Source organism: Peromyscus californicus, unplaced genomic scaffold, assembly GCF_007827085.1.
Source record: "Peromyscus californicus insignis strain IS unplaced genomic scaffold, ASM782708v3 Scaffold_9__1_contigs__length_137607984, whole genome shotgun sequence".
In the NCBI taxonomy this organism is placed as follows: Eukaryota; Metazoa; Chordata; class Mammalia; order Rodentia; family Cricetidae; genus Peromyscus; species Peromyscus californicus.
In genome coordinates, this window is record NW_026294617.1 from 75,838,487 (window position 1) to 75,866,351 (window position 27,865).

Here is a 27,865-nt window from a genome sequence, read left to right on the forward strand (position 1 = left end):
TTAGTTTTTTTTCTCTTATCTATTCCAATTCTTCATCTTCCATTATGGAGTCAATCACAGGGTCTCATTGAGTTTTAACTCAAAAGCCTCATGAATAATTTGGAATAATTGCTGAAGTTAATTTAAATTGTAGCAAAAGCATATATTATTTAACCTGTATCTATAGATTAAAGAAAGAACCCAGGGGTGGTGGCTCACACCTGTAATCTCAGCATGTGGCAAGCTGAGGCAGGATGAGATTGTGACTCCAAGGCCAACATGTACTATATGTGAGTTCTAGGCCAACCTGAGCTCAACTCATGTTCACATCACTGCTATGTGACCCTGGAAAAATCCTTTTCTAAAGCTTCCCAAACTATAAAGTGGGGGCCTTCAACTAACAAATCTTACTGGGCTGTTTGGTTAAATTTACAAATATTCATAAGACTAACTATAAACATTTAACAAAGAATAGTTGTTACTAATGTAATAAATACATTCATATTATTTCGTTTTTTAGCCTACAAAACACTCGTACCTACATGTTCACATTTTATAGTCACAAAAACCCTTTAGGAACTAAGAATATCCCTTTCTTACAGATGAGGACACCAAAGAACAGAGAGATGAGGACCCCTCCTTTAGAGTAGTTGTCTAGAGGTTCAAAAGCAAGTGAAAATCAAGTCATTGGAAAGCCTGGTAAGATTACCCTTTCTATACCATGACAGAGGCAGCTGAGAGCCTATATTTGGGGAGCCTGAAGGACCTATGCAACTTGTGTTCATTTATAGAATATGTATTTGCTGATCTCTTTTTAAAATTTTCTTGTGTATGGGTGTTTCACCTCCACTGATGTCTGTGCACCACGTGCATGCAGGGGCTGTAGAAGCCAGAAGAAAGCGTCAGATCTTCCTGGAATTGGAGTTACAGATCGTTGTGAACCACCATGTGGTTGCTGGGAGTTGAACTTCTGACCTCTGGAAGAGCAGACAGTGCACTTGACCCCTGAGCCCGTCTCTCCAGCCTCTATTTGCTGATTTCTTGCCACAAACTGTTTAAGAACCTTGTGACAGCATCAACCCTCAAAAAAAGCTCTGTCGAGACATACACAAATGTGAAAAGTATTATACACGAAATTTTCTGTTAAAAAAAAAATCTGAAAACATACAGCTATTTACTTGCTTCGCACTCCGTTCGTGTAAAACCTCGCTCTCAGTTACCTTTCTAGCCCTTTTTCAAATACCTTAAGTGTAAAGAAACTAGAAAATTGTTTTAGCTTGGGTGCCACGCCGCTTCAAGAGACACGACTTAGTGAAAGCAAGAAAATAAAAATAAAAAAGAAAAGAAAGGAAGGAAGGAAGGAAAGAAAGGGAGAAAGAAAAAAGAAAGAAAAGAAAAGAAAGAGAAAGAGAAAGAAAATCACAAAAGTGGGCGGGACTTGGCTAGCAAGAGGAGGCCGGCGGAAAGACTGCGGAACTAAAGTTGCGGTGGTTGTGGTTCTTGGTGGGAAGCCAGTTGAACGGACCGGTAGTGGAAAGCTTTAGAGCTGTTTCCGGCCACCTCAGCGGGAAGCGGAGACGCCAGCAGCTCGCTGTTGGGGAACTGAGCGGGAGGTGTAACTGGCCCCCGCGGGAGAAGGGCGGGCAGTGACTGAGGCGGCCGGGTCTCCATAGCCTGGGAAGATGGTGCTGCTGACAATGATCGCCCGCGTGGCGGACGGGCTTCCGCTGGCCGCCTCGATGCAGGAGGACGAACAGGTAAGCTGCAGCCGGAGCCCCGAGCCCTCCGGTCCCTGCGAACTCGCCTTGCTCCCAGCTATGGATTCCTTCCTTGGACCAGCGAGACCGTGGCGACCTCGCAGGCACTCCCTCCTCCTCCCCCGTAGCTCTTTTACCGTTTGCTGGTGGAGATACTACCTAGGATTAGAAGTCTTTGTCGGAGGAGTTAGAGTTTGGTGTTCCCTGTTCCTCTTTAGACAAAAAGCTCCGGAGAAAGGATATCTTTGGCTAATTGTGATCACCCACCCAGCTTGAGGTGAGTTGTTAGGGGCCTTCTTAAAATTCAGGACTTTTCGTTTTCCGCTGCTGTTAAGGCTGTTGACTGATACATCTCGGGGAAGATCAACCCCTTATTTCTTCACCTCGTTTTCCTGTAGCACCTGATCCTTGACCTAGCCTGATGACATCTTTTGAAAGCGGATGAGGTAATATTGCCACTTATAAAGTTGTCAAAGTTCAGTACAGGGCCTGCTTTCACAGTTATGCCTGATTTTCACCCGCTCTAATAAAGTATATTGCTCAAATGAGCCCAAGAATATGATCTGAACAAGGGAGATGGGGGGTGGCATCTTCGTAGAAGACACGTACTTTGAGAAATATTTTTTCCCATGAGGGGTAGCAGTGGGGTAGAAAGGGGCAAAATCTGGTCAGTTGCATTGAATTCTAATGGAGGGGGGTGACCAAAGTGGGTTTGAAATGCAACTTATTATTAGTGGGCCCCTAGTTTCTGCTTTGATAATTTTCTGAAAAATTCATTGATTGTTTCGTAATTTTAAACTTCGTATTTACTTCTTGTTGATCTGCCACAATGGGTTGCTTTGTTTCATTGACGAGAAATTCTCCACAGAAGTGTTTTTGTGATTGTCATTCCATCATTTTCCTCTAGTGATTTCAATTCTAAATAATAAATATCCTTTCTAAACTTTTAATGGCTTCTAAAAAGCATCCGCCGTAGACTCATTTTTACCATCGTAATGGTATGCAGAATGTTATAGAGTGCCTAGCACACAGCAGCACTGTCCCGAGCCTGCTGAGTGCAGTGTTTCTTCAGTCCTCATACCACCGGTGTTAGAGTGCGGCTCGCTCTTACCACCCTTCGTAGAGAGGGAAGCAGCGAGGCTTACAGAGAACAGGCCACTTGCTTAAAGTCAGACAGCTAACAAGTTAGGGGAAGGGGTCTCTTTTTACCTGTCACTCTTCACATTTGGGGCTGGATGATTCTTCGTTGTGAGAGACTGTCCTAGGCCTTGTAGGATGATGTCCCCTAATATCCTGATGGCAGTAGAACATTTCCTGTCCTCCTGTTTTAACAACCTGAACGACTTCTAGACGTTTCCAAAAGTTCCTTTGGGGACAAAGTCAGTCCTGGTTGAGAATTGCTGATTATAGTAATCAGCTACTATTTTCTCATCAGTATCAGTTTGGTTCTAGACCGGAAACTTAGTTCCTAACCACTGCTCGTACTGCCTTGTGTAAGACTTTTCAACCATGCATTCACTTCTTACTGATTTAGAAGCAACTTTTTCCTTTTTTTTTGAGGGGGGGCATGTTCAGTATAGCTGGAGCTTGCCTTGAATTGATCCCTCTTCCTTAGCCTCTTGAATGCTAGAATTACAAGAATATACCACAGTATCCAAATCAGAAATAACTTTTAAGACATAGATTATCTTGACCAAATAGTTTTATATTAAGTCCTCTAATTGTCCAAGCCAAAGTAATTCATGTGCTTTTAATTATTTGTGCTGATACTCATTAGGTTATTTGTAGGTATTTACTAGGTGCCAGTGCCTATATATGCTAATAACTGCCTTATCACTGAAGATGACTGGTTTTTCAGATAATGTGGTGGAGAGTAACACCTATAATATAGACAGAGCATTTTATACAGTGTTGACTATGTGCTTAACTAGAAATTTAGGCTTAGGGCAGATAGGTGAATTTTTCTTCACAAACCCAGGCTCGCAGACTGATGATTCTATTCCTTTCTTCCTCCTTTCTTTTCTTTCTTTTTCTTTTTTTCTCTTTCTCTCTTTCTCTCTCTCTCTCTCTCTCTCTCTCTCTCTCTCTCTCTCTCTCTCTCTGTAAGGACATGTTTTTTCTTTTTAGGATGTTTACAGTTTCTTTTATCTACCTATTCTTTCTATTCTACCTCAAAATTATTGTATTTGCTCTCATTTTGCACTAGTGCTGGAAGGGCAGTTCAGCTGTGGGAAAGATGTTAGAACTAACCAGGTAGATGATAGGGAGCCCTAGTAAAACAAGTAACCTGCTGTACACCCGAACCGCCTCACTGCCCTTATTTAAGGGCAGTTACTATAATTACCTGTAGAGGAAAATGGCAGGTTCTTGGTCGAACTGGCCTTTGACCAGCTGAGTTTATCAAGGAGCTACACATGATAAGGCCTCAGCTAAACATTCTTAGAGAATACAGTGATCTTTAGCAGTGCTAAAGTATGTGGGAAGTGGAAGATGAAAGCAAGGATGAGGTCATCATCCATGATACCCTGATGGGGTGGAACTTGGCTGAGATGAAGCAGTTTAGGGGTCACCCATGCTGTAATGAACCTCTCACCCATGCTTTGTAAATATACCTGGTATATTCATTGGTTTGTAAAACAAAACCAAATCTGAAACATTCTTAGAAAGGTAAAAGATGATATTTGGTAGCAGTAGTTGTCTACTAGGCCTAGGTGAGATGGAAAAAATACTGAGATTCTGAGGCAAATCACTGTCTTGTACCTTGTGTAATACAGAGTCGATCCTAAGTGTACTAGATGGCCCTAAATCTACCAGTGAATGACCTCGAGTTTGCTCATGGCAAGGCCAGCTGTTCTCATTCTCTTCATTATTGGATTACTAACATATCGTACAGGGCAGACAGAGGTTTGATTTCTTCTACATGAAATAGGAAGCACAATCAGGGCATCTAGGTATTTTTAGCTGAGCTAACTAACTGACTGTGAGCCCTTTGTGGCTTTGACATTGAAAGCAGGCTACATCTGTCTGTAAAGCAGTGGTTATGTTGTTTTTGTGGGATCTCGGTCAACTACCACATAGCTCCTTGGGCTTTTCCTGTGAATTACATGATTGACAAGACATTGTCTAGAAGGTGGATCTACACTGAAACAATTTTAATCATGTAAGTAGAATGTCATAGTGTTTGAAGCAGGGGGCTGTGTGGTCAGATTATCGAGGTCAATCCTAGCCCTTCTCCTTCTAGCCCCATAGAGTCCTTGGCCAAATTTGGTTTCTAAAGTATAATATTGGAATAATAATTCTAATCACCTCCTAGAGTAATTATGATGATTTAATTAGTTAAATTATGTAAAATGTTCAGAATAGTTCCTGACAGAAAATGAGTGTTAACTTTATTTCTGAAGTGTTTTTCCAAATTCTAGCCTGTCTTTAAATTTACAAACCAGAATTACACATGGCACTCTTTGTACACGGATGCAGTGAACAGGGATGAATGAATAATTTTTATACTGTAGAAATAATCCATGCTTATTTGGAAAGTTTAGTGACTTATATAGCCAAAAAGTCCAAGGTGCTAATGATGTTTATTTACTATAATCTGTACTCAAATATTCTCATATTTCCCCCTCCCTTCCCTCCTCTCCCTCCTCCCTGTGTGTATGTAAAATTAAATAATGAGCTATACTGTTAGACTGACTTCATTTTCCCTCTTAACAGGTATATGTGCTGAATATTGTCTCATAACATTAAATATTTTAGTGGCTGCGTAGTAGTTTACTGTGTGAATATGTTAGGAAAATTATTGTTTAGCCAAAATGATTTTGTTCTTAGGAACTAATATAACCACTTTTATTTCAGCATTATGAGATACCTGCTAAAGGAAGGCTAGTCTGTCTTTCAATACAAAATAAGTAATTCCAAAAATGGGATAATTAGGACTTTCTGTCACATGGCAATGTGTATGGCTGGTTGGCTAATAAACATCAAAAGAAACTGGGAAGTCCAAGGTGACAAGGCTAGCAGATTTGGTGTCTGCTTTTAGTTCATAGATAGCAACTCTGTGTGGGTCTTCGGTGGTACAGGGGCCAAATTAGCTTTCTGGGGTTTCATACAGGGACATCAACCTCAATCATTAGCATTCTCTCATCATAACTGACCATCTCCCAAAGGCTTCACTTCCTCACCATCAGTTTGGTGGTGAAATTCTCATCTTAAAGATCTGGACAGTAGAGACCTTCAGACCATAGCTAGCAGAAAGTCCTCCTTCCCCCCAGGAAGAGGGTGAATTAGCAGTATATATTTGTTTCTCACTCTTCATGTCCTGCTTTTCTTCGCCTTTGACTCTAGTAGGTTAGTAAGGTAAGACATTTATTCTTTCCAAATGATGTGACTACATTATGCCCCCTCCTTTTCTTCTAAAGGAATTGTTCAAAGAAATACTAACTATACCGTTTGAGTGTTACCCTTTTTGCATATGTCACTCTTTATTCAAATTTGCTACCTAAACTGGAGAATCAAATATGATTCATGTAATAAAGGATACTTGGCCTTTTTGCCTAGTTGCAGTGGTAGTGTTCACGGAGTTTTCAATCACAGGCATGCAGATAGAGTTTTACTTAAATGCTCTGTGGAAGATTCTGTTGATACTCCAGCATAAAAAATGAGATTCACCAGTCTTTGGTTCTCAGAACTTTCTCCAGGATGTGTCATGGGATGTATAGTTTCATGCCCATAACTGTGAGGGAAATGGGTGAGGAGGAGGAGGGTAGTGAGCTAATAGCAAAAGGAACACTGAGTGCCTTATGTAAAATGGACATACACACTTTTGCTTCTTAGCAGTTAAGTACTGGGGTCTTGGAAAAACTAGGAGTTAGGTTTTCTTATTTGTTCTAATAGTAAGACATTTTTCTTCATTGAAATGAATCTTGTTGACCGCTAAGTGAAGGACCTTATTTATGTAGTAGTCTTGTGATGTCACGACGCCTCTAACGGATATGGCTTTGTGTGTGTGTGTGTGTTAAATTCTTCAATGAAGTTATCTTCTTTCAGTCAGGCCGAGACCTCCAGCAGTATCAGAGCCAGGCTAAGCAACTCTTTCGAAAGTTGAATGACCAGTCCCCTACCAGATGTACCTTGGAAGCAGGAGCCATGACTTTCCAGTGAGTATAGCTCTGATTTCCTTGTGATCATTCAAGTATGAAATTCAGTGACATAATACCCTATAAGAATAGAACGGTAGGGACTGGGAAGATGGCTCAGTGGTTAAGAGCACTAACTTTTCTTGTAGAGGACCCGAGTTAGTTCCTGACACCCATATCAAGTGGCTCACACCACCTGTAATTCTGGCTCCCGGGCATCGATGCCTTCTTGTACCCTGTGAGGTTACCTCAACTCACAACTCAACCCCCCCCCCCCCCGTATACTCTATTTTTAAATGTGCATTTAGCGATAAATGCACACACATGATTTTTAAAAACCTTTAAAACTATAATAATAGTGTTGTTTCCTCATGTAATGCTTTGTGCGGGAGTGTGTACGTGTGCGCATGAGTGTGCGGGCCAGAAGACCACCTTGGGTGACATCCTCAGGTTCTATCCACCTTGTTCTTTTTTTTCTTTTCACAACAATCTCTCTCACTGGCTTGGAACTCCCAAGTGGGCTAAGCTAGCTGGCCAGGGAGCCCCAGGGATCCTTGCTGTCTCCTTCTTTAGTGCTGGGTTATAAATGTGTGCCACCACACCTGGCACTTAAAACAAACATGTGTTCTAGGGACAAACTTGGGGCTTCCAGCTTGCAAGGCATGTAGTGTATGAACTAAGCCATATCCCCAGCCCGGATAGTAACAGTTTCTTAAACATAAACTGCTCTAAAAACACAGTCTCTCTATGGAAGCGCTTTTTCTGGCTCTCTCCCTAGAAAGCTGAAATCTTAGTTTTTTTAAGTTAAGGTGCTTAACAGTAATTTAACTTGTTAACCTGTGTCCAACAAACTCTATACCTAGCATTCAATCACAGGTAACTTCTTGCTTTAGGAACATCTTGGAGCCAGACACAAATAGCAAGTGCTCGTGCTCAAAGACTTACTTAACAGTGTTACCGACCAATTCACATAATGTCTCCAAGCCCTGGTTTTCTCTTCAAAGGATTTCTCTACAAGGGCTTTAAGGAGATGCATACATAGTTAGCATCTTCCTTGATTCATAGAGAACAGACAATAAATATTTAAACACTATAAGAAAATTGAAAAGCATCAAAGTCAGTGGCCGTAGAAGTGGTGGGTTTCTGTTAAGTTTGTGTTACCGGGGTTGAACTCAGTGCTCTCATGCATGCTGGACCAGTACCCTACCACTGAATGATGTCTCCAGCCACTGCATGTTATGACAGTGCACTAAGTAAGAGAGGGCTGAAAGGAACCGTGTTACCTTCTCAGCACTCTACCAGAGAACCTACCAGAAGCAAATTAAGGGGAGAAGGGTTTATTTCTGTCTCCTAGAGTGTCGACAGGAAAGTCATAGTGGGGAGGGCTGGAGGCATGCTGCTGCTCCCACTGCATCTGCAGGCAGGAAGTAGAGAGAAATGCTGCTGCTCCCACTGCATCTGCAGGCAGGAAGTAGAGAGGCATGCTGCTGCTCCTACTGCATCTGCAGGCAGGAAGTAGAGAGGCATGCTGCTGCTCCTACTGCATCTGCAGGCAGGAAGTAGAGAGGCATGCTGCTGCCCAGCATGCTCCATCCTTCCTACTCAGTCCTAGACGTCAGCCCATGGAACCCTGATGTCTAGGGTTGATCTTCCATCTCAGTTAACTCAGTGAAGAAACTCCCTCAAAGATGTGCCCGGGATTCTCCTAGGCAGTTCTAGATCCTGTCAAGTTGACAGTCAGTATCAACTATCACAGGAACTCTATTGGATTTTTAATTATCTACAGATAATTGGTGTTGAATAATACAGGAAAGATGCTATAGAAGATGAAAGGAAAAAATAAAAGGATCAACTAAGTGAGCTTCATGATGACAGCAGCTCGGGTGGTGAGGTCTATTAGGACGAGGAGGAACTGCTTGGATGAGCCGCAAACAGCTAATAAACAAGCACTGCAACCAGAGTACTTGAGCTTATCAAGACCAAGTGTGCTCTAAAAAGAGAACGGGAGACGCACATTTTATAAGGCAATTACATAGTATCTAAGGCATTTGCAAAGATACTTTAATTGAAACACCAAAATTAAAAATAATAATAATAGCCATTTAGCCATAAGAGATAGCATGCATCTGTAGTCTGGGCCAGTCTGGAGGCTAAGGTAGGAGAGCTGTGTGAGCTCCTGAGTTGAGACCAGCCTAGACAACTTAGCCAAGAGAATGCATATGTATTCATTTAATTATATGATACCGTTATCTTCCATGTCCACAGGTTCTGCCTCTGTAGAAGCCATGTCTATAGCAAAGGACCATGCATTGAGAATATTTTTTAAAACTTGTATCTGTTCTAAACAGATGTGGGTTTTGTGGAGTTTTTTTTCTTATCATTATTCCCTAAACAATATAACAGCTATTAACAGGGCGTTTATACTCTATTAGGTATTTAAGATGATTGGAAGTCTACAAAAAGATACACATGGATTTTGTGCAAATATTGTTCCACTTTATATAAGGAACTTAGACATTTTCCAATTTTAGTAACTCTGGGTATCCTGGAAGTAATCCCCTGCAGATACTGTAGGATGACTGTTTGTGTGAGTGTGTGTGTGTGTGTGTGTGTGTGTGTGTGTGTGTGTGTGTGTGTTTCCACGTGGAATAGAGAACAAAAGACCTAGGAAATATTTTGTGGACATGGAAAGAAATTTTCTTGTGATTCCTGTAGGCCTTTCACAGTCTTGGGTTTTTCTGCTGAAGAGCTAGTAAAGGGTTCTTCTTCGCCAGAGCTGTGTTGTCTGCATGAGTGCTCCTACCTCCTAATGAGCTGACATTCTTCCTAACAGAGGCACATTCAAACCAGCACAGTGCTTTAGAGCAGGGCTCACTAAACTTTTCCACTTGCTTTTCTGTGCATGAAATTTTTACAAGACTGAGTATGTACGTGCATAAAATAGGTACACAAATTAAACATTTACTGGTCATAAATTGTTCAAAATTTTATTTTTAAGTAATTCATTGGTGTACAAGTAAATTTGTTATTTAGTTAAAACAAGCAAATTTACATGCTCATGAGATGCATTATATTTTTACATAAAGGATTGAGTCTTGACTGAATGTTTGATTCTACAGAGCATCATCAGTGTTTTTCAGAGTTTTATCTTCATTTTGATTTTATATTCTTCAGTGCCGAGGACACTGCTTTGCATAAATATGTAGTACAAAGTGGCAGAAGTATGGTTAAGGCCATTTCAGAAATTGGTGTAAATTCTGTCCAGGTTTCAAGGCAAAATTCATTTAATGATTTTGTTTTTTTAATGCAACTCAAGTCAGCAACTCAAACAGATTTTAAAATCAAACATGGCCAATAGTAAAATGTATACTACTTAGGTAGTTACATAGTGAGGAATAATGGTAGTAAAATGTTTTTGTTTTCTATTATCAGATCATCATTTTTTCTATGAGAGCAGAAAACTTGATATGTACCACGTAGGGACACTTCAGCAGACACAGAGCAGTCTCAGATCTGAGCTCATGTGTTCTGGGCATTTGCTGGCATGTGTCTTGACATCCTGTGCAGTGCAGAGGATGTGCATGTTCAGAAACCAGGCTGCAGTAAAAGCGCACTGTGCATTGTTGTAAAGCCCTGATAGAAATACCTTGGCTTCATACATGTTCCATTTTTCATTTTGTTTTTGCTCATTCAGAGTTGCCAGATTTTCCACAGTTCCACATGAGGTCACAGTCCACCAGTTGAGAAACTGGGCTTTAGAACAAGAAATGTAAATGAAGTGCTTTGAAGAAAGCAATACATTCCTATTTGAGTGTTTGAAGAAAGGGACTAGAAGAAAAGTGACTATAAAAATTTCAGAGAAAAAAGAACTTACAGAGGCTTGAACATCTGAGAAGGAACAGAATTTCTCCAGCTGTGTAAAATACCACAGTGAGAAAGAATAGCTTAAGCAGGTGTGTGGGGTCCAGTTTGTTAGAGGCACCATGCCATTTGACTATGGTAAAGTGTGACTTAGCATTTCATCTGAAAGGCTCTAACACTACCAGAGTATGACTTTATGTTACTGGATTTGTGTGTCCCTGCAGCTTTGAAGCAGGCCAGTAAGTCCCGTTTACCTCTCTGGGAATGACACCAGTGTCACAAATGACAGTGCAGGTTAAAGTCAAGGAGGTCAGTTCATCCAGGTGCCCGTGCACGTGGCAGGACAGCAGTGTTGTAAACATCACTCTGTGCCCAAGAGAGTACCAAGTCTTTAGACGTTCCTTTGTGGGTCTCTAGGACGCCTCAGCAATCAGGAACAGAAGGCAGGGATGGGAGTTTGTGTCAGACTTCGTGCTTTTCAACCTAAACCAAAGAACCTCTGACCTTGTCCTCTGCACACATAAGCCCTGTTAGTATACGTTTTGTTGGAATAAAGAGTACTGTGACTAAAAGGTTTGAAAGGCTCTTAGTAGCTTAACTTTTCCCCAAGAATATTCCATAGTCACAAAGCCCCTTCCCAGAATGCCAGAGAGCTCACTGTCACAAAAAGGAGTCAATTCCATTGTTGAATGGTTTTCCAGTTGATTAGAGTTCTTCTGTACCAGGGTTTTTCTTTTGGGAAACCAACCAGTTCCCAAATCATGACAGGGAGACTTCCCACTAGCTTAGGCACATTTCTGGCTAGCTCTTTTAACTTAAATTAGCCTGTTTCTCTTTATCTACCTTTTTTTTTTTTTTTTTTTTTTTTTTTGGTTTTTCGAGACAGGGTTCTCTGTGTAGCTTTGCGCCTTTCCTGGAACTCGCTTTGGAGACCAGGCTGGCCTCGAACTCACAGAGATCCGCCTGGCTCTGCCTCCCAAGTGCTGGGATTAAAGGCGTGCGCCACCACCGCCCAGCTTTTATCTACCTTTTGCCTCAGGGCTTTTTACCTTTTTTTTCTTCTGTATGGCGGCTGCCTGGCTGGCCCCGGGCCATCTCCCTTTCTTTCTCCCCCATTCTCTTCTCTCTTCTCTCATTCTCCTCCTACTTATTCTCTCTGCCTGCCAGCCCCGCCTATCCCTCTCCTGCCTAGCTATTGGCCATTCAGCTTTTTATTAGACTAGTCAGGTGCCTTAGGCAGGCAAGGGGAAGCAGCAACACATCTTTCCATAATTAAACAAATGCAGCAGAAGCAAATGTAACACATCTTTACATTGCTAAAGTCAGCAGAAACAAATGTAACACACCTTTGCCTAGTTAAAATAATATTCCACAACATTCTTCTGGCCAGAAGTAGGCAGCTTGACTATTTTTGAGGTGACTTTTTTATATGCCAGTAAACATTATCTCATTTAACTTCTAACTTTTTTCTCCATAAATTCTTAGTTCTATTTTATGTTGTGACTGGAGGGACTTTAATATGTGTACACTAATATTTTTGTCATACATGGTCATAGGAGGGATAGAGTCATCATGCCTGCAAAAATAACCTCTTAGGTATTAATATATATTAATTGAAAAATTGTATAATGAGTAAACAATTACAATGTGCCTACTCTCTTCTGGGTATTTTTTCTATTTACTTTTATGTATATGAGTGTTTTTCCTCTGTGTGTGTGTATGTGTGTGTGCGTGCGTGTGCGCTTGCATGCCTGGTGCCCACAGAGGTGAGAAGAGGCGTTCAGGTTCTCTTGAACTGGAGTTAGAGATGGTTGTGAGCTGCCCTGTGGATGCTGGGAATGAACTCAGATCCTCTGCAAGAACAAGTGTTCCTGAGTGCTGAGACACCCATGCCAGCCCTGTTCTTTTGGATCCGTGTTTAGTAGTGGGAAGACAGTTGGCTTCTTGGTTCTAACAATTTGTGATCTGAAGTGAACCTTTTGACTTGAGGCAGATGTTTTAACAAGCTGATGGAGTCCTAAAAGTCAGCCTCCACACACAGTACGGTCCCTTCATGAGTAACCGTGTCTTGCTCTTTCCTCCAGCTACATTATTGAGCAGGGGGTGTGTTACTTGGTCTTGTGTGAAGCTGCCTTCCCTAAGAAGCTGGCCTTTGCCTACCTGGAAGACTTGCACTCAGAATTTGATGAGCAGCATGGGAAGAAGGTACCCACCGTGTCCAGGCCCTATTCCTTCATCGAGTTTGGTAAGACTAGACCCTGCATTTCTCTATTAAGGAGTAAACATTTTGATACACTGGTTTTAATGTTGACACGTTTTCCCCTGGAATTTGCCTGGGAAGGGTTTGATTCTGTCCCTTCTGCAAATGTCCCTTTTTGTCTTTTTGAATGAAGAAAGCTTCCTTCTTATTAGTAAATTCCTCTAGTCTTTTGTCCTTTTCCCCGTGTGCCTTTTTGTTGTTTAGTTGGTGTGACAAATTCTACGTGACAGTATACTTGACTACCTTATCATAGCTGAGTTCTTTAATCTGTAGGCTCACACAGTAAGACTAATTCTATGGAAATCCGAATTTGGAAATCAGGAAAAATGATGATTGGTGTTTTTTTTTTTTTTCTTCCCAGTAGAATAAGAACCTCTAATTAGAAAATATATGGTATTTGAAAACCCTGTTTGTTACCTTCAGAAGTAGCAAGTGTGAGTGTCTGTACTTACACAGGAATTAGGGGAAAGTTCAGCACCGGTCAGACCTGTAAAAGATTGTGCTCTTAGTAGGTCAAAGGAAATGACCTGTGCATGATAAGCATTGAGAGCTAGAACAGGCAGAGTCAGAATACATTGCTGAAATCCTTAGTCAAAAGAGAAACATCTTTATGTCTTGGAATTTCTAAAGTTTTCAAGTTTGTTAGACAGGTACATCATCTTGCTTTTAGTAATATAGAGAAAATGGCCAAATGCTAATTTATATGATATATTGTTTTTTGGTTTTTTGTTTTTTGAGACAGGGTTTCTCTGTTGTTTTGGTGCCTGTCCTGGATCTCACTCTGTAGACCAGGCTGGCCTTGAACTGACAGAGATCCACCTTGCTTTGCCTCCGGAGTGCTGGGATCAAAGGCGTGTGCCACCACCGCCTGGCGATACATAGTTTTTTAAATGATGTTTTCTGGATAACAAGTTTAGTAAATCCAAGAGAATAATAGGACAAGTGTATCAAGGTCACAAAGGAAAGAGCTGGCTTACCCAAATAAGCTTCAGGTGAATAAAGATAGGAACAGACTGCAGTACCATGTATAGTGACTCGGGACCCTGAGCAGTAGTTGTTCCCATTCTCAGAATGAAGATGTCACGGGAAGGAGCGGCTTCTGAACCGAAAGGGAGAGCACTTGGGGCAGACCAGCTTGAAGGAGCAGACGCTTTTGTGGAGGAGCACTGCTAGTCCGCAGGGAGTCCTCAGGAGAGTGCGAGTGGGGGCCCAGCAGCACTGCCCTCTCCCTCTGTTGGAGTACCTTCATGCCAGAGCCTGACGTGCTCCACGGGGCTCAGCGTCCCAGAGTGCAGGAGAGTGGAGCGGCGATTGAAAGCCAAGGCAGGGATCAGCAGCATAGCAGTAGACTGTTTTGGCAAGAGTTGAAAATATTTCTGATATGCCATCCTCACAGTTTTGAGAAATACAGACTACTAGGCTACAGGTGGATGAAACTACAGTTCTGTATCGGAGATTTTGCAAGTTTTTATCACGTTTGATTTGGGGTAAATTTGGAAAGTATACTGCTGCTCTAACTCTTTGGCCATTTTAGGCTGTGATGATAAAGTGTTGACAATGTTAGTTATTTCAGGGGATGTGTAGAATTAAGTAATGAAACCCAAAGGGTCTCTGAGTATAGTTTGAAATTTTTCTGTCTTCAGTAATGGTTTACTAAATGGGTCTTAATATCTCGATGGATTCTGGTAGTAAATGCCTCAAACTCAGAGGTGTCCCAGGGACAGTTCACCTAATGGTCATCTTAACATTTTACAAAGAGGTCAAAGCCAACAGTGGACAGATGGCAGATGTAAGAATAAACTCAAGACAGTGGCCAGTCTTGGAATAAACTCAAGTTCTGATTACCTCTTTCAGTGGCTTGATGGACAGGAAAATTGTTAATGGTTACTTATCATCATTCTAGATACCTTCATTCAGAAAACCAAGAAACTCTACATTGATAGTCGTGCTCGGAGAAATCTCGGCTCCATCAACACTGAATTGCAAGATGTGCAGAGGATCATGGTTGCCAACATTGAAGAAGTCTTACAAAGGGGAGAAGCACTCTCAGGTATCTGAAAGCAAAGTAAGAGAACAGCTTGTCAGAGTCCAGCTGGGACTCTCAGGAATTGATTACACAGCAAGGCTTCCAGTATGGTGGGGATTTTCACCTTGCGTGATTAGTTCTGTGCACAAAAACATTGTAAAGGACTCACAGAAGCAGTTACTGTTTCTAAGAAAGTGCAAAATTAAGTAAATTAAATACAGAAACATTTGTGCAGAAACATTTGTGCAAGTTCGTAGTCAAGGATGTGATAGATCCTTGATGTCTCCTTGGGAAGCATTATTGCTGCTAGGTCAGGGTTATGAAATTCCAGTTTCATCAAGACATTCCTCTTCTGAGACTATAAAAAAGATCTAGTCTGCTCTCACCTTCCTTCCATCAGTTATTAAGTGTCTGTTGTATGGAAGGTGTTGTGCTTTATAGATAGAAAATGGGGAGGATGCAAATATATGTCACTCTGTCTCAGCCAAGTCAGCTTCCTTGGTGTTCTTAGCAGTGCATTCTGACTGCGTATCACCTGGCCTTGCAGGAGCTGGCTCTTGAAGATGCTCACCCTGGTCCTTGTAGCTCAGCCCACATTGATCTCCTACTTGAACTCCAAAAATACTTCTTTACACAATCTTTAGCGTGTACTACTATAACGTGTATTTGTATTTACTTATTTTTATGTGTGCACATGAGTGTGGAAGCAAGGTCAGCTTTAAGTGTGTTCCTCTAACAGCATTCACCTTGGTTTTCTGAGACAGTCTGTCCTTGGCTTGTTTTTCCAATTATAATTGGTTTTCCAATTATGTGAGGCTGGCTGACCCAGGGATCCATAGGGATCCACCTATCTGACACTCATTGCTGAAATTACACGCATGTGCCACTTTTGCTGACTTTTTATGTCAGTTCTGGGAACTCGAACCCAGGTCCTCTTGCTTATTCTGGGAACTCGAACCCAGGTCCTCTTGCTTACCCGGCAGACACTTCCCTGTCGGAGCTGTCTCCTAAGCTGTTTACTAATATATCTATTTGCCAGATTTTTAAAAATCTTTTGTGTGTGTATGTTTTATTGTGTGTGTATATGACTATGTATGCATATTGCTGTGGATACATATGGAAGTCAGAGGCAACCTCAAGTATTGATCCTTGCCTTCTGCCTTTTATGTTATTTTAGACTTTTTTTTGGTTTTTCAAGACAGGGTTTCTCTGTGTTGCTGTGGCTGTCCTGGACTTGCTCTGTAGACGAGGCTGGCCTAGAACTCACAGAGGTCTGCCTCCTGAATGCTGGGATTAAAGGTGTACTCCAGCACTGCCTGCGCGCCCCCCCCCCCCCCACTTTTTTAAGAAAATTCAGACAGTGTCTTACTATATAGCTCTGACTGGCATTGAACTCACAGAAATATACCTGCCTTTACCTCTCAAGTTCTGGGATTAAAAGCACGTGCCACAACCTTGAAGTGGTGGCGCACACCTTTAATCCTGACGCTTGAGAAGCAGAGGCAGAAGAATCTCTGTGAGTTCAAGATCAGCCTGGTCTACAAAGCAGCGAGTTCCAGGACAGCTAAGGCTGTTACACCAAGAAACCTTTGTAGATGTAACCAACGGTCTTATTAAATAAGAAACACAGAGCCAATTCAGAGAAGAAAGCCAAGAGGTCAGAGCTAAGAGCCTCACCCTTCCTGATTCAGGGATCCTCTTCAGCCAAGAGAGCTCTCCGAAAAGGACCTACTTCCTGTGTGTATGTCTTTAAAGTCTTCCTGTTCTGCCTTCTCATTGGTTGTAAGCCCAAACATGTGACTGCCTCGTCACTGCCTGAATGTACCGCCCTCCAGGTCCTTAAAGGCGTGCGCCACTGCCGCCACGCACTTGCTATGGCTCTAATAGCTCTGACCCCCAGACAACTTTATTTATTAACATACAATTAAAATCACATTTCAGTACAAGTAAAATACCACCACAAACCTTGTCTTGAAAAAGGACAAAAAACAAAAAGTGTGTGCCACCACACCACAAGACAGTGTCTCTTGTCATTGCATATGCCAAACTAGCTGACCTGTGAGCTTCTGGGAATTCTCATGTCATCTCCTGTCCTCCTGCTTCAGAGGTACAGCTTCTGGCTTTACGTGGATTCTGGGGAACTGAACTCAGGTTCTCTGCTTGTGTGGCAAATGCTGTATCCATTGAGCCTTCTCCCTAGTAAAATATATTTACTTTGTTTTGTGTTTTTGAGATGGTCTTTTAAAAATTTTTGGATTCATTTATTTTATTTTATTTTATTCTTATGAGTGTTTTGCCTGCATGTATGTATGTACACCATGTGTGTGCATGTGTGCACACTCAACAGAGATCAGAAGAGGGCATCAGATCCTCTGGAACTGGAGTTATAAATAATTGTAAGCCACCATGTGGGTGCTGGGAACTGAACCCATTTCCTCTACAAGAGCAGCAGGTCCTTTTAACAACTGAACCGTCTTTCCAGTCTCTTGAGACAGGGTCTTACTGTAGCCCTGATTCCCCTGGATCCATTTGCTTCTGCTTCCTAAATGCTGGCATTACAGGTGTGTCCCACTACACCCAGTTTATGTAGACAGATTTAAAGTAAATTAAGGACTGGAGAGATGGCTCAGAGGTTAAGAACACTGGCTGTTCTTCCAGAGGTCCTGAGTTCAATTCCCAGCACCCATGTGGTGGCTCACTACCATCTGTAATGAGATCTGGCTCCCTCTTCTGGCCTGCAGGGATACATGCAAACAGAAACACTGTATAAAGTAAATTAAGTCAGTATGTAAAATTAAGTGATTTTCAGTGATGGTGATTGAATTATCTAGAGTAATTTTAAATTATAGCTAACTAAGCAGATTAGATTAAAGTATATATGATGTTTAATGTTATTTGAACATTGGATATGTGCATGTAAGCTCTTCACATGTGTGTGCTTGTATGTTTGTTTTTGTATTTGTGTGTAGGTAGTGTTTGCACATGTTTGTATGGGTGTGTGCATGCAGTTGTATGTCTGTGCTTGGATGTGTGGAGGCCAGAGTTGATGTCTGGTACCGTCTTGTTGCTCTCCACCTTATTTATTAAGTCAGGATCTCTCACTGAGCCTGGAGCTCCATGATTCAGCTGGCCAATGAGCTCCTGGGATCTGTCTGTCTCTGCTCCCTAGTGCTGTGCTTTCAGACACATGTCATACTGTAGCTGGAGTTATCTCCAGTCCTGCAGTCACTCAGACCCAAATAAACACACACAGGCTAATATTTTTTAAAACTGCTTGGCCATTAGCTCAGGCCTACCACTGACTAGCTCTTACACTTAAACTTAGCCCATTTCTGTTAATCTGTATATCGCCATGTGTTCTGTGGCTTTACCTGTATGCCATTACATGCTGCTCCCTGGACAGCGGGCTGGTGTCTCCTGACTCAGCCTTCCTGTTCCCACAGTTCTCTTTTCTGTTTGTCCCACCTATACTTCCTGCCTGGCTACTGGCCAGTCAGCATTTTATTTATACAGAGCGATATCCACAGTACTTCCCTTTTTCTTTTCTTTTTCAAAAAGGAAGGTTTTAGCTTTAACATAGTAAAATTACATATAACAGAACAATTATCAAGCAAGAATTACAGTTACAATATTTAGTCTATTTATTAGTATCTAGTCTATTTGTATTTGGCAGAATTAAAGAAGATATTCTATCTATCCTATATTTGTGAGTCTAAGGTTTCATATCTAACTTTTATCATGACTAATGAAATTATAACTATCTAGTCTTCAACTACATCAAAGACCCCAGAAGGATATATTATTACCTGAGAAACGGAAGAAGGATGCAAGCAACTTTTGGGAGTCTTGTGAGAGTAGACAGAGACAGCTGACAGCCTGGACAGTCATCCAAAGTTTCTCTGTAAAGTTGGGGCATCTGTTTTCAGTCCACAGGCCTAGAGTCTCTCAGTCACTTCTTTCTGTGTCCTGTAGAATGTCTGGCAGTTTCCTCTGTGAAGCAGGAATTTGAAGGACCATTTTGCCAAGCAAAGTTCAGTGGTCACATTCCTATGGGTCCTGCATGTCCAGTTGATCAAGCAGTCCAGGCAAGAACAGTTTCTTGCCCCAAAGGCTATTTTTGTCAAGAAGAAGATAAACTCCATATGGAGTGTCTTTGATGCCCATCTTCCTCTCTGAAGTAAATCGGTGCTTCCAGGAGCATACATGTCTGTCTCACTGTTCAGAAAGTCTAAATTTTTAAAACATTTTAAATGCCATATTCTGTAGGTCTTTGAAGTATTTGAAGACTACCTATCTGTCTGAAATATATCTATATATACCTAGAAAACTAAACTAGCATGACTATAAGTTTGATTATCATAGAAGACTAAATATTAATCTGTATTTCTTAATTATCCATTGCAATCTAAATGAGTTACATAAACATAATACCTTAAACAAAAGTAGAAATAGCCGGGCGGTGGTGGCGCACGCCTTTAATCCCAGCACTCGGGAGGCAGAGCCAGGCGGATCTCTGTGAGTTCGAGGCCAGCCTGGGCTACCAAGTGAGTTCCAGGAAAGGCGCAAAGCTACACAGAGAAACCCTGTCTCGAAAAACCAAAAAAAAAAAAAAAAAAAAAGTAGAAATATATATATAGTAGAACAAAATCAACTCTAAATTTGTATCAATAAACTAAAATCTATACCAATGTAAAACATTTTAAACAAGTTGCTCTTTAAAAGTTGGTTCAGTAATCCACCCTTTTATTTTATCATATCTGTATCCTATATTTCCATATCATATCCCCCTTCTTTAGAAAGATTGCATTTATAATCAACCTGTTTTAAATAAAAATATTGGTTTTTCTCTGTCCCACATCAGAGGGCTCTTTTGATATGGGACAGAAGAATCTCTCAACCTTTTTTTTGAGGGGGGGGGGAATTATGCGTGGGTTTAGAGAAGGAGTGAGCCAATTCCATCTCTAAAGCCAGCTTGGTATATTTGGGAATGTGGGCATAGCTCCTCATACTACTTCCTGTTGGATGAGGGTGCTGTATTCTTATGGGGACATAAAGAAAATTTTAGGATTATGGGGTAATCCGTGAGGCTGTATTGTCTGAGCCAGTTGCCTTGAAACCGTTCTGGATGTTAGATCATCTGGGCCATGGTGTCATCAGAGACCTTTCAGGGGGTCTTGGGTCAAACCTGATGTATCTTAATCTGGAACAAATCCATAGCCTCTTGCTTTCTGTGGAAATAAAAGCAGAGCATCCTTTCCAAAGCAACATATCCTTAGATCCAAATTTTGAAGTCAAGGTACCTTTAAAATATACATATTGGTATAACTCAGCAGCCTTTACAATCAAATGTCTCTCTGGAGTTAAAAATATCAAAGACAACAGAATTCAGATTTTCTGTGTGATATCCATCTTTATGTGGCTTATTTTTTATATTACTTTTATGTAGGAGACGGGGTCTGAACTCAGTTCTCATGTCTGAGTAGGAGTTCCTCACAAACTAAGCCATCCCCGGAACCCTAAGCTTTCTGAAGATAGATTGTTATGAGTTTGTGTGTTTCACATACTTTTATATTTCTCATCATAATGGTTGCAGACAGATTCCATTATAACTATTTTTAATTCAACTTTGTTGCATATTTATTAGCAGGGGCTTGCCTTTGTTGTATACTGAAGAATTTAGCCTTTATGTTAATAGTCCTCAGTTACCACAGCATACAGCTTCATACTCGTTAAACATCAAATTTTGAGTATGTACATTTTTATTATACTAGAGTTTTTACCTGAGATAAAGTAGACTAACATAAAATTTTTTCTTAAACCCCAAATGTGTATACTTCCATTTATCTACAAGGTAAGGTTCTTTTTTGCTGTAGGACTGACAGATAGCTGATTGATAAGGTTGTACACTTCTGACTTAAGTATGCTTGCCTGCTTGGGGAAAGAAGAAACTACCTCAGAGAGAGAGGGACTGATCACCTTTAAGTGCTCATTTGGTGTAGGCATCTCCTAGGGAGGTTTTTCTGTCCCTGTTACATTAGTTACTTTTCTCCTCGCTGTGATCAGACACTCAGTAAGCAGCCTAAGGGAGGAAGGAGTTGTTTTGGCTCACAGTTTGAAGGGATACAGTTAATCATGTCAGGTTCATGGTGTTAGGGAGTGTGCAATTGGGGTTCCTTCCCTCCTCGCGTACAGAGTAACTAGAGTAGCAGACCCGAAGTAGGGTAGGGTCTAAACCTTGGGGGCCCATCAGAACCCACTTCATGCAGCTAGGTCTCATCTCTGAAAAGTTTTATAGTCCCAAAATAGTGCCACTAGTCATGGGATCAAGCATTCAAACACACGAGCCTGTGGGGGCATTTCACTTCCAAACCATAACACTTACTCAGTCTTTATGTGAAATGGGCAGATCAGATCAGTTTACAGATGAAAAAGTAGAGATCTAGACCATTGTGTGGCTCACCAAAAAACCACACTGCTAGTGTCCAGCAGAATCTATTGGTCCCTGGAGTCTTTGTCTTCCTTCATTGCTGATGACCTTAAATGAATATGAATCCCCTCCCCGCCCCAGAAAAAAAATCTCTAGTAATGTATGTAGAAGGAGTAGAAAAATGTAGACAGGAAATGGTTTCTAAAAGAAATGGTTTACGAAAAGGAAAAACTTGTCTGACTGAGCAGATTTCAGGACACTGAGGAGATGAGCATCTTTAAACAGTGTTTTCCCTTCCTCTGTAACACCGGTCTCCTCAATCCGCTTTTCCTTCTGGCTGCTTGTTTTGTAGCTCATCTGCTGTGCATGGAAGGCCAAAGAGTAAATCGTGTGCATTTCAACAAGTTCCAATTACCTCTTTTTACTACCTAATAAGCTGTGGTCTGTAGTCCTTTACTCAAAGGTGTCACCCCTACAAAACTGCAAATTCCACAAAGGCCAGAATCACGGGTGTTTTGATTCTCACTGCCTTCTGGCCTATCACATGATCCTGCTGTGATGTAGGTATTTACCACCTGACTCCAAACAGAATCTGGTCTTCATACGTCATGTGTTTCAGAATGCTCTTATACAGAGAGATACTCTTAAATATTACCTATTTCAGCCCGGGAGTGGTGGTGTGTGCCATACTCTGGCAGGACCAGCACAGGTTCAAGACCAGCCTGAGCCCCATGACAGCACCTGCTTTTAGCAGACAAATGGTTGCTTGTTCCATATGACCTTGTCATTGTTGCTTTCCCATTTAGACTCAAGTGTAGAGTCACTCGGCAATTGTTTTTAGCCAACTTGTAATTTTTTATTTTATTTTATTTTATTTATTTATTTATTTATTTTTTGGTTTTTTGAGACAGGGTTTCTCTGTGTAGCTTTGTGCCTTTTCCTGGAACTCACTTGGTAGCCCAGGCTGGCCTCGAACTCACAGAGATCCACCTGGCTCTGCCTCCCTAGTGCCACCACCGCCCAGCCGCAAAGTTGTAATTGAATAAGAAATAGTTTCGACAGAGATTTAAACACGGATCTTAAGAGAGATAGAAATTCCTCTGGGAACAAAGGAAGTATGCACTAGAGATATGAGTTCAGGCCTCTTAAGAGGAAGGGTCATGGCAGATGTTTATTGAGCGCTGACTGTGTGCCCTGTTCTAAGTACTCAGGATACAGCAGTAAACACGTTATTTAAAAATTCCTGTCCAGCCGGATATCATTATGTTAAAATCAGCCAGACTCACAAAGACAAAACACTGAATGTCTGCTTTCATGTGTGTCGATGAAACTAAGGAGGGGCTGTGGGAGAAATCTTAAAAGATGGGGGAAGGGAAAGAAGTTGATGGAATTCCTGTGAGGACAGAACAGAAAGGGCCCTAATGGGGGGAGGAAGAGGAGGGCAGGGAGGGAGGAAGTTGAGTTTTAAAAAGTATAATACATACATCTAAAAGGTAATAATGAAAATCATTACTTTGTATACTAAATTTAAAAGTTAAAATGGGAGAAAAAGATACCTGACCAGTTGAGACAGCTTCTGGTAGACTACCTAGAGAGACAGTTTGAACATCATCATGGTTATTTCTATCCCCTAATGTCTTCTTTTATGGCTAGTTTTTTTTTTTTTTTGTTACTGTTGGGATCTGTTGCTAATGTAGTAACTGTTGTGCTTACATTAAGTAATACCATATTTCTCAGTCAAAACCAGTCTGTTAAGTAACTTTAAATATTCCAAAGCATTGTCTGTTTTTTGTTTACTTGTTTGTTTGTTTGTTTTGAGATGGTTTCACTAAACAGCAGAGGCTGCCCTTAAACTCCTGGTCCTTATGTCTCTGGCTCTATGCTGCTGGAATTATAGGCGTGTGCCATTACACCCACTTAGAAAGCATTGCCAAGGAAGAACAAACCCAGATTATGAAACACGTTGTCAAAACTTTTCCCAAAACAGTTGGATTGAAATCATTATGTCAATAAGAATATCCGCTTTCATGGTTAGCATGTGTGAGAACACAGCAACATTACACAAGCTGGGGGTAGTCTTTGTAGACAGTGCTGAAGGCTTAACTTACTAGATATTTGTGGGGTCTGTTTTGTTTCTTAGAGCCTGTCTCTGTATTTTAATTACAGTTTAACTTTTGTTTGTGTGTTGAAATACTATGTCTGATAGCTTTGATTCTGTAATCATCTTTACTCTGTGAAGAATCTTGGAATTAACAATCACCATGGAAGTATAGTTTAATAATCATTGTCTGACTAATTGAATGTTTTTGTTTATGCTGGTCTTAGCCTGTGTGTGATTTAGACCACTTATCATATAAAGATGATAAGTTAAGGATAGTGAGCTGGCTCATGGGTTTAGAGTGCCCGCTGCTCTTGCAGTGGTACCAAGTTTGGTTCCCAGGACCCACATCTGGTGGGTCACACTTGTCTGTAACTCTAGCTTGAGATGATCCAAAGCCCTCTTCTGACTTCCAAGGCATCAAGTGTACATGTGCATACACACATGCATTCACACATAGACATAAATAAAAATAAGGAAATCTTAAAAAAAATATTATCAGGTAATGCTGGGCATTCAGCTCTGCATGCCTAGCATGTTCCAGGCCCTCAGCACCACACACACACACACACACACAAATAAAAGTAAAAGGATATAGAAAAATATCAGTTAATAGTTATTAGGTGTGTTTATCATACGCTGAAACTCTCTCTCTAATGCAGTCTTATGCACCTACTCAAATTTTGATAATGCAGTTACTACTTTATTGTTAAGCATAGTTGAAAGGCCTGTTTACTCTGCCAGTCATTTTGGTTATTTTTATGCCTTAATGTTTTAATACAATACTTGAGGGGTCTAATTAATGTTTTCCTTTTTCCTCTTTTCAGCGTTGGACTCAAAGGCTAACAATTTGTCCAGTCTGTCTAAGAAATACCGCCAGGATGCGAAGTACCTGAACATGCGGTCCACTTACGCCAAACTTGCAGCAGTAGCTGTATTCTTCATCATGCTGATAGTGTATGTGCGGTTTTGGTGGCTGTGAGGCGGAGTGAGCCTAGTCACTGGGAAGGGAGAACCTAGAACCCAGCAGGTGTATGTTTTCAGGAAACTGAGCTCACAGGGCTGTGTATTAGAATCCAGTGGAACTTTTTGCCTCTAAAGACCTTGCAAGAAAAGACCTGTCCTGAAAATGAAAGATGGCACCTTGTTTAAGGAAGCTTAACCCATGTGGAAGTCTCTTTGGGGCAGAGACTTTCTCTGGGGGCTAAGCCAAATGTATTAGGGAACAGTAGATTGTTTGTTTTGTTTCTTTCCCTCCAAGTACATTTGTAAGACAGAAGAACTGGGGCATTCTCTCTCTGATGGAGCCATCAGTGAAATTTAAGGTAGCCAACCCATGTTAGCAACACCCTGAAATTCCCTTCAAAGAAGGCTTCACTTTAATCGACATTCCTTTGTTGGGGACATTTGTGATTGACTTTCAAGTGAGATCGGAGTATGGGAAGGTTGATTGCTTTGATGCGCGGATCCTGTGTGTTGGCCACTGTAGGAAGTTGACCTTGGTTGTTTTCCTTTCGTATTTTGCTTATTGCACAGTTGCTTTGGGGTTAAATCAGTTACATTAATATGCCTTGAAATTACATAGTATTGCTTGACTAAAAGGCTGGAATTTTTCTGTCATTTACTCTTTTTGTTTCTTATTTGTTTTTATTCTTTTTTTTTTTGTTTTGTTTTGTTGAGACAGGGTCTCTCTAACCTCAGCTGTCTTGGAACTCATGTAGACCAGGCTGGCCTTGAATTCACAGAGATCCGCCTTCCTCTTCATTTACTCTTTAAGACTTAAATCCTCTCGGGACATAATTGTTTTGGAGTGTGTGATCGCTATAGAGTATAGCGTAGGGTAGTCAGAGGCCCTGCTTTATGAGAAGAAAGGCCCAGCCCAGAACTCCAGCTTTGTCCTGCCCCTGACTCCCACTTTGTCCTCTATACTTTTTCCCATTCTTGGTTTTCTTTCCATCATAATTTGCTTAAATTCCTAGTTTCATCCCATAAATATCCTGTCAGGATATTCCCAAATTTCAAAATGTGACATATTCAGCAGTGTGGTTAGTTAAATGTATCATCTTTGCCGATCAGCTACTCACTCACACATACATACCCAAGTACATCATAGAGAATGTCTCTGAGAACCCCTCATTCCTGTTTCAGTTCTTGTAAATTCTGCAAGAATGTTCTAGGGACAGAGAACTCATAACAATGACTTCTATTAACCAATGAAAGTATATAAGACTTCTTTCCCCTTTTTGCTCAGGGATAATGGGGATTTCACCTTTTTCCTTCTGAGGTAGAATTTTGTAAGTGGGAAGAATAGGCCTCTTGAATATTATCACAAGGGCCTACAATATAACCTATAACTCCTGCAGATACTGCAAACATTTCTTTAAATTGTACTGGAAAATGAGCCAACTTCTTATTTCGTAACACCTTTGGAAAGACTTTTAGTAAGCAGTTTTATAACCCTAGAGATCATCACCGCTGCCCTATTCCTGGTGGAGGACAACAGTCTCCCTTATGAGAAGGCCGGTAGGGATGCTTATTGTATTCCTGATAATTACAGAACTAGAATAAATGTCTTCTATTATGAACGTAAATCTGCCAATTAGAGTTTTGTGCATGAAATACAAATGACTTTTTGTAGAGAATAAGTGCTTTTAAGTCCCTAAAAGGCTTATCCCATAAATAATGATATTGGCAATACAGGCCTTTGGAAGACTGAAAACCTAAGTAGTCGCACCATAGTGTTTGGTGCTTCTCTGAGAATGGAGGGTGGCAGCTCATTGTTGAGAGTTGCATGCTGCAACCTAATGTCAGCAATGAAATAAATACTTCTAGAATGTTCCCTTCAGTGTGAAGTTTTGTTGTCTAGTTAAATTATGTACACATTTCCTCTTGGCGCCTTGTACCTCATCTCAGTGGGCACTGAAGTAAGGGTGTGGAGTAAATGATGAACAAAGAAACAGGTAAAGGTTGGGGTGATGGACAAAGAGAAAACAAGACCCGGCCTCTGGTGTATGGTTTTGATAGGTGGTAGCAGGAAGATCTGACTAGGCAAAAGATGTCCACAAACAAACAGCCGTCCCAAGTAGAAAGTAGACAACGGTATGACATTGGTGAAGGCATGTTAAATGACAGCTGGCTTGTTTCTAGAGAAGTAGAGTAAGCACAGAGATGGTGGCATGTGAAACACACACTTGGTTCTCCTTAGCTCAGGATAAGATGAAGAGAACTGGACTGGCATTGCTTACCTGTTGAGGGGTGACCCTGCTGTAGCTGTGCCGTAGATGCGCTCAGATTTGTAGTTTCCAACAATCAGGCGACCATGATGTAGAAGATGTACTAGACTGGAAGCTCGGAGATGGAATTGAGCCATCGGAGGGGAAGTAACCACCAGTTTCGGGTGGTTTTCAAGAAAGGCCTGATCAGAGGTTTCAGATGAAAGAGTGTTGAAGTAAGTGTGCTTCCACCTTCCTACAAACAAGGAGACTTGCTCTGAGGTACAGAGAGTTCAACATTGTCCAAAGTCTCAGCTGGAGAGATGGCTCAGCTGTTAAGAGCACTGGCTGCCCTTCCAGAGGACCTGTGTTCAATTCCCAGCACCCACATAACAGCTCACAACTGTCTGTAACTCCAAGATCTGACACCCTCATGCGGGCAAGACTCCAATGCACATAAAATAAAAATAAATAAATTTTTTAAAAAAGTGTTGGAGCCAAGACTTGAACCAGCGTGGCTCCAGAGTCTACTTTCGTTGTTTGGTTTTTCAGGTAAGTAAGTGTGTAAAGTGGATTTCCTCATGGCACCTGCAGACATGATAGTCAGTATAATTGTTCTCTTTTGTCCCTCTTCCTCAGGGTCTGTTCCTGAGTGCCACCGAGTAGTCAAATAAAATAAGGACTAAAAATGTATTTTGACTTTAGCAACCAGAAATTTAGTAATACAAATAAAAGTCATTCTCGAGAGCTGAGCACACAGGACAGATCACCATGGGTGTAGGCTTGACCCACTGTGGCTGAAGACAGCAGTGTCCTCAGGAGTAGTAGCTTTCTTGCTTATTACAACACTGAACTTCCTTGCCTGCTTTATTAAAATGTCTCATGGTGTCAACGTTTAGAAATACTTGGCACATTGACACATTCCTGGTTATTTTAATGTCTTACAGTGGTTCTTGAGCTTCCTGAAAACTCTTTGAAAAGCAGATAAAAGTGTTCGTCTATACTCCAGGAAATATGTGTGTGTCCATCTCTGGCCAGGCAAGGCCATACCACTGTTCACAAAATCATGGCTAACTGTGGCCCAGGATCTTTCAGTTAACTCCAGATGCA

The 27,865-nt window shown here is 41.2% G+C and overlaps 1 protein-coding gene across 1 annotated transcript; it reads left to right on the plus strand.

Moving 5' to 3' along the window:
• Positions 1–1,523: 1,523 nt before the first annotated feature.
• Sec22b (SEC22 homolog B, vesicle trafficking protein) lies at positions 1,524–26,381 on the plus strand. Its single transcript, XM_052731119.1, has 5 exons — positions 1,524–1,736; positions 6,783–6,892; positions 12,817–12,977; positions 14,896–15,042; positions 24,371–26,381. The coding sequence occupies exons 1-5, from the start codon at positions 1,662–1,664 to the stop codon at positions 24,523–24,525; spliced, it is 648 nt and encodes a 215-aa protein (XP_052587079.1). The 5' UTR covers positions 1,524–1,661; the 3' UTR covers positions 24,526–26,381.
• The last annotated feature ends 1,484 nt before the right edge of the window (positions 26,382–27,865 follow it).

Coding starts and splice junctions, on each gene's coding strand:
- Sec22b (XM_052731119.1), top strand. CDS start 1,662: ATGGTGCTGCTGACAATGATCGCCCGCGTGGCGGACGGGCTTCCGCTG. Junction 1,737..6,782: donor CGATGCAGGAGGACGAACAG/GTAAGCTGCAGC, acceptor ATCTTCTTTCAG/TCAGGCCGAGACCTCCAGCA. Junction 12,978..14,895: donor CTATTCCTTCATCGAGTTTG/GTAAGACTAGAC, acceptor TCATCATTCTAG/ATACCTTCATTCAGAAAACC.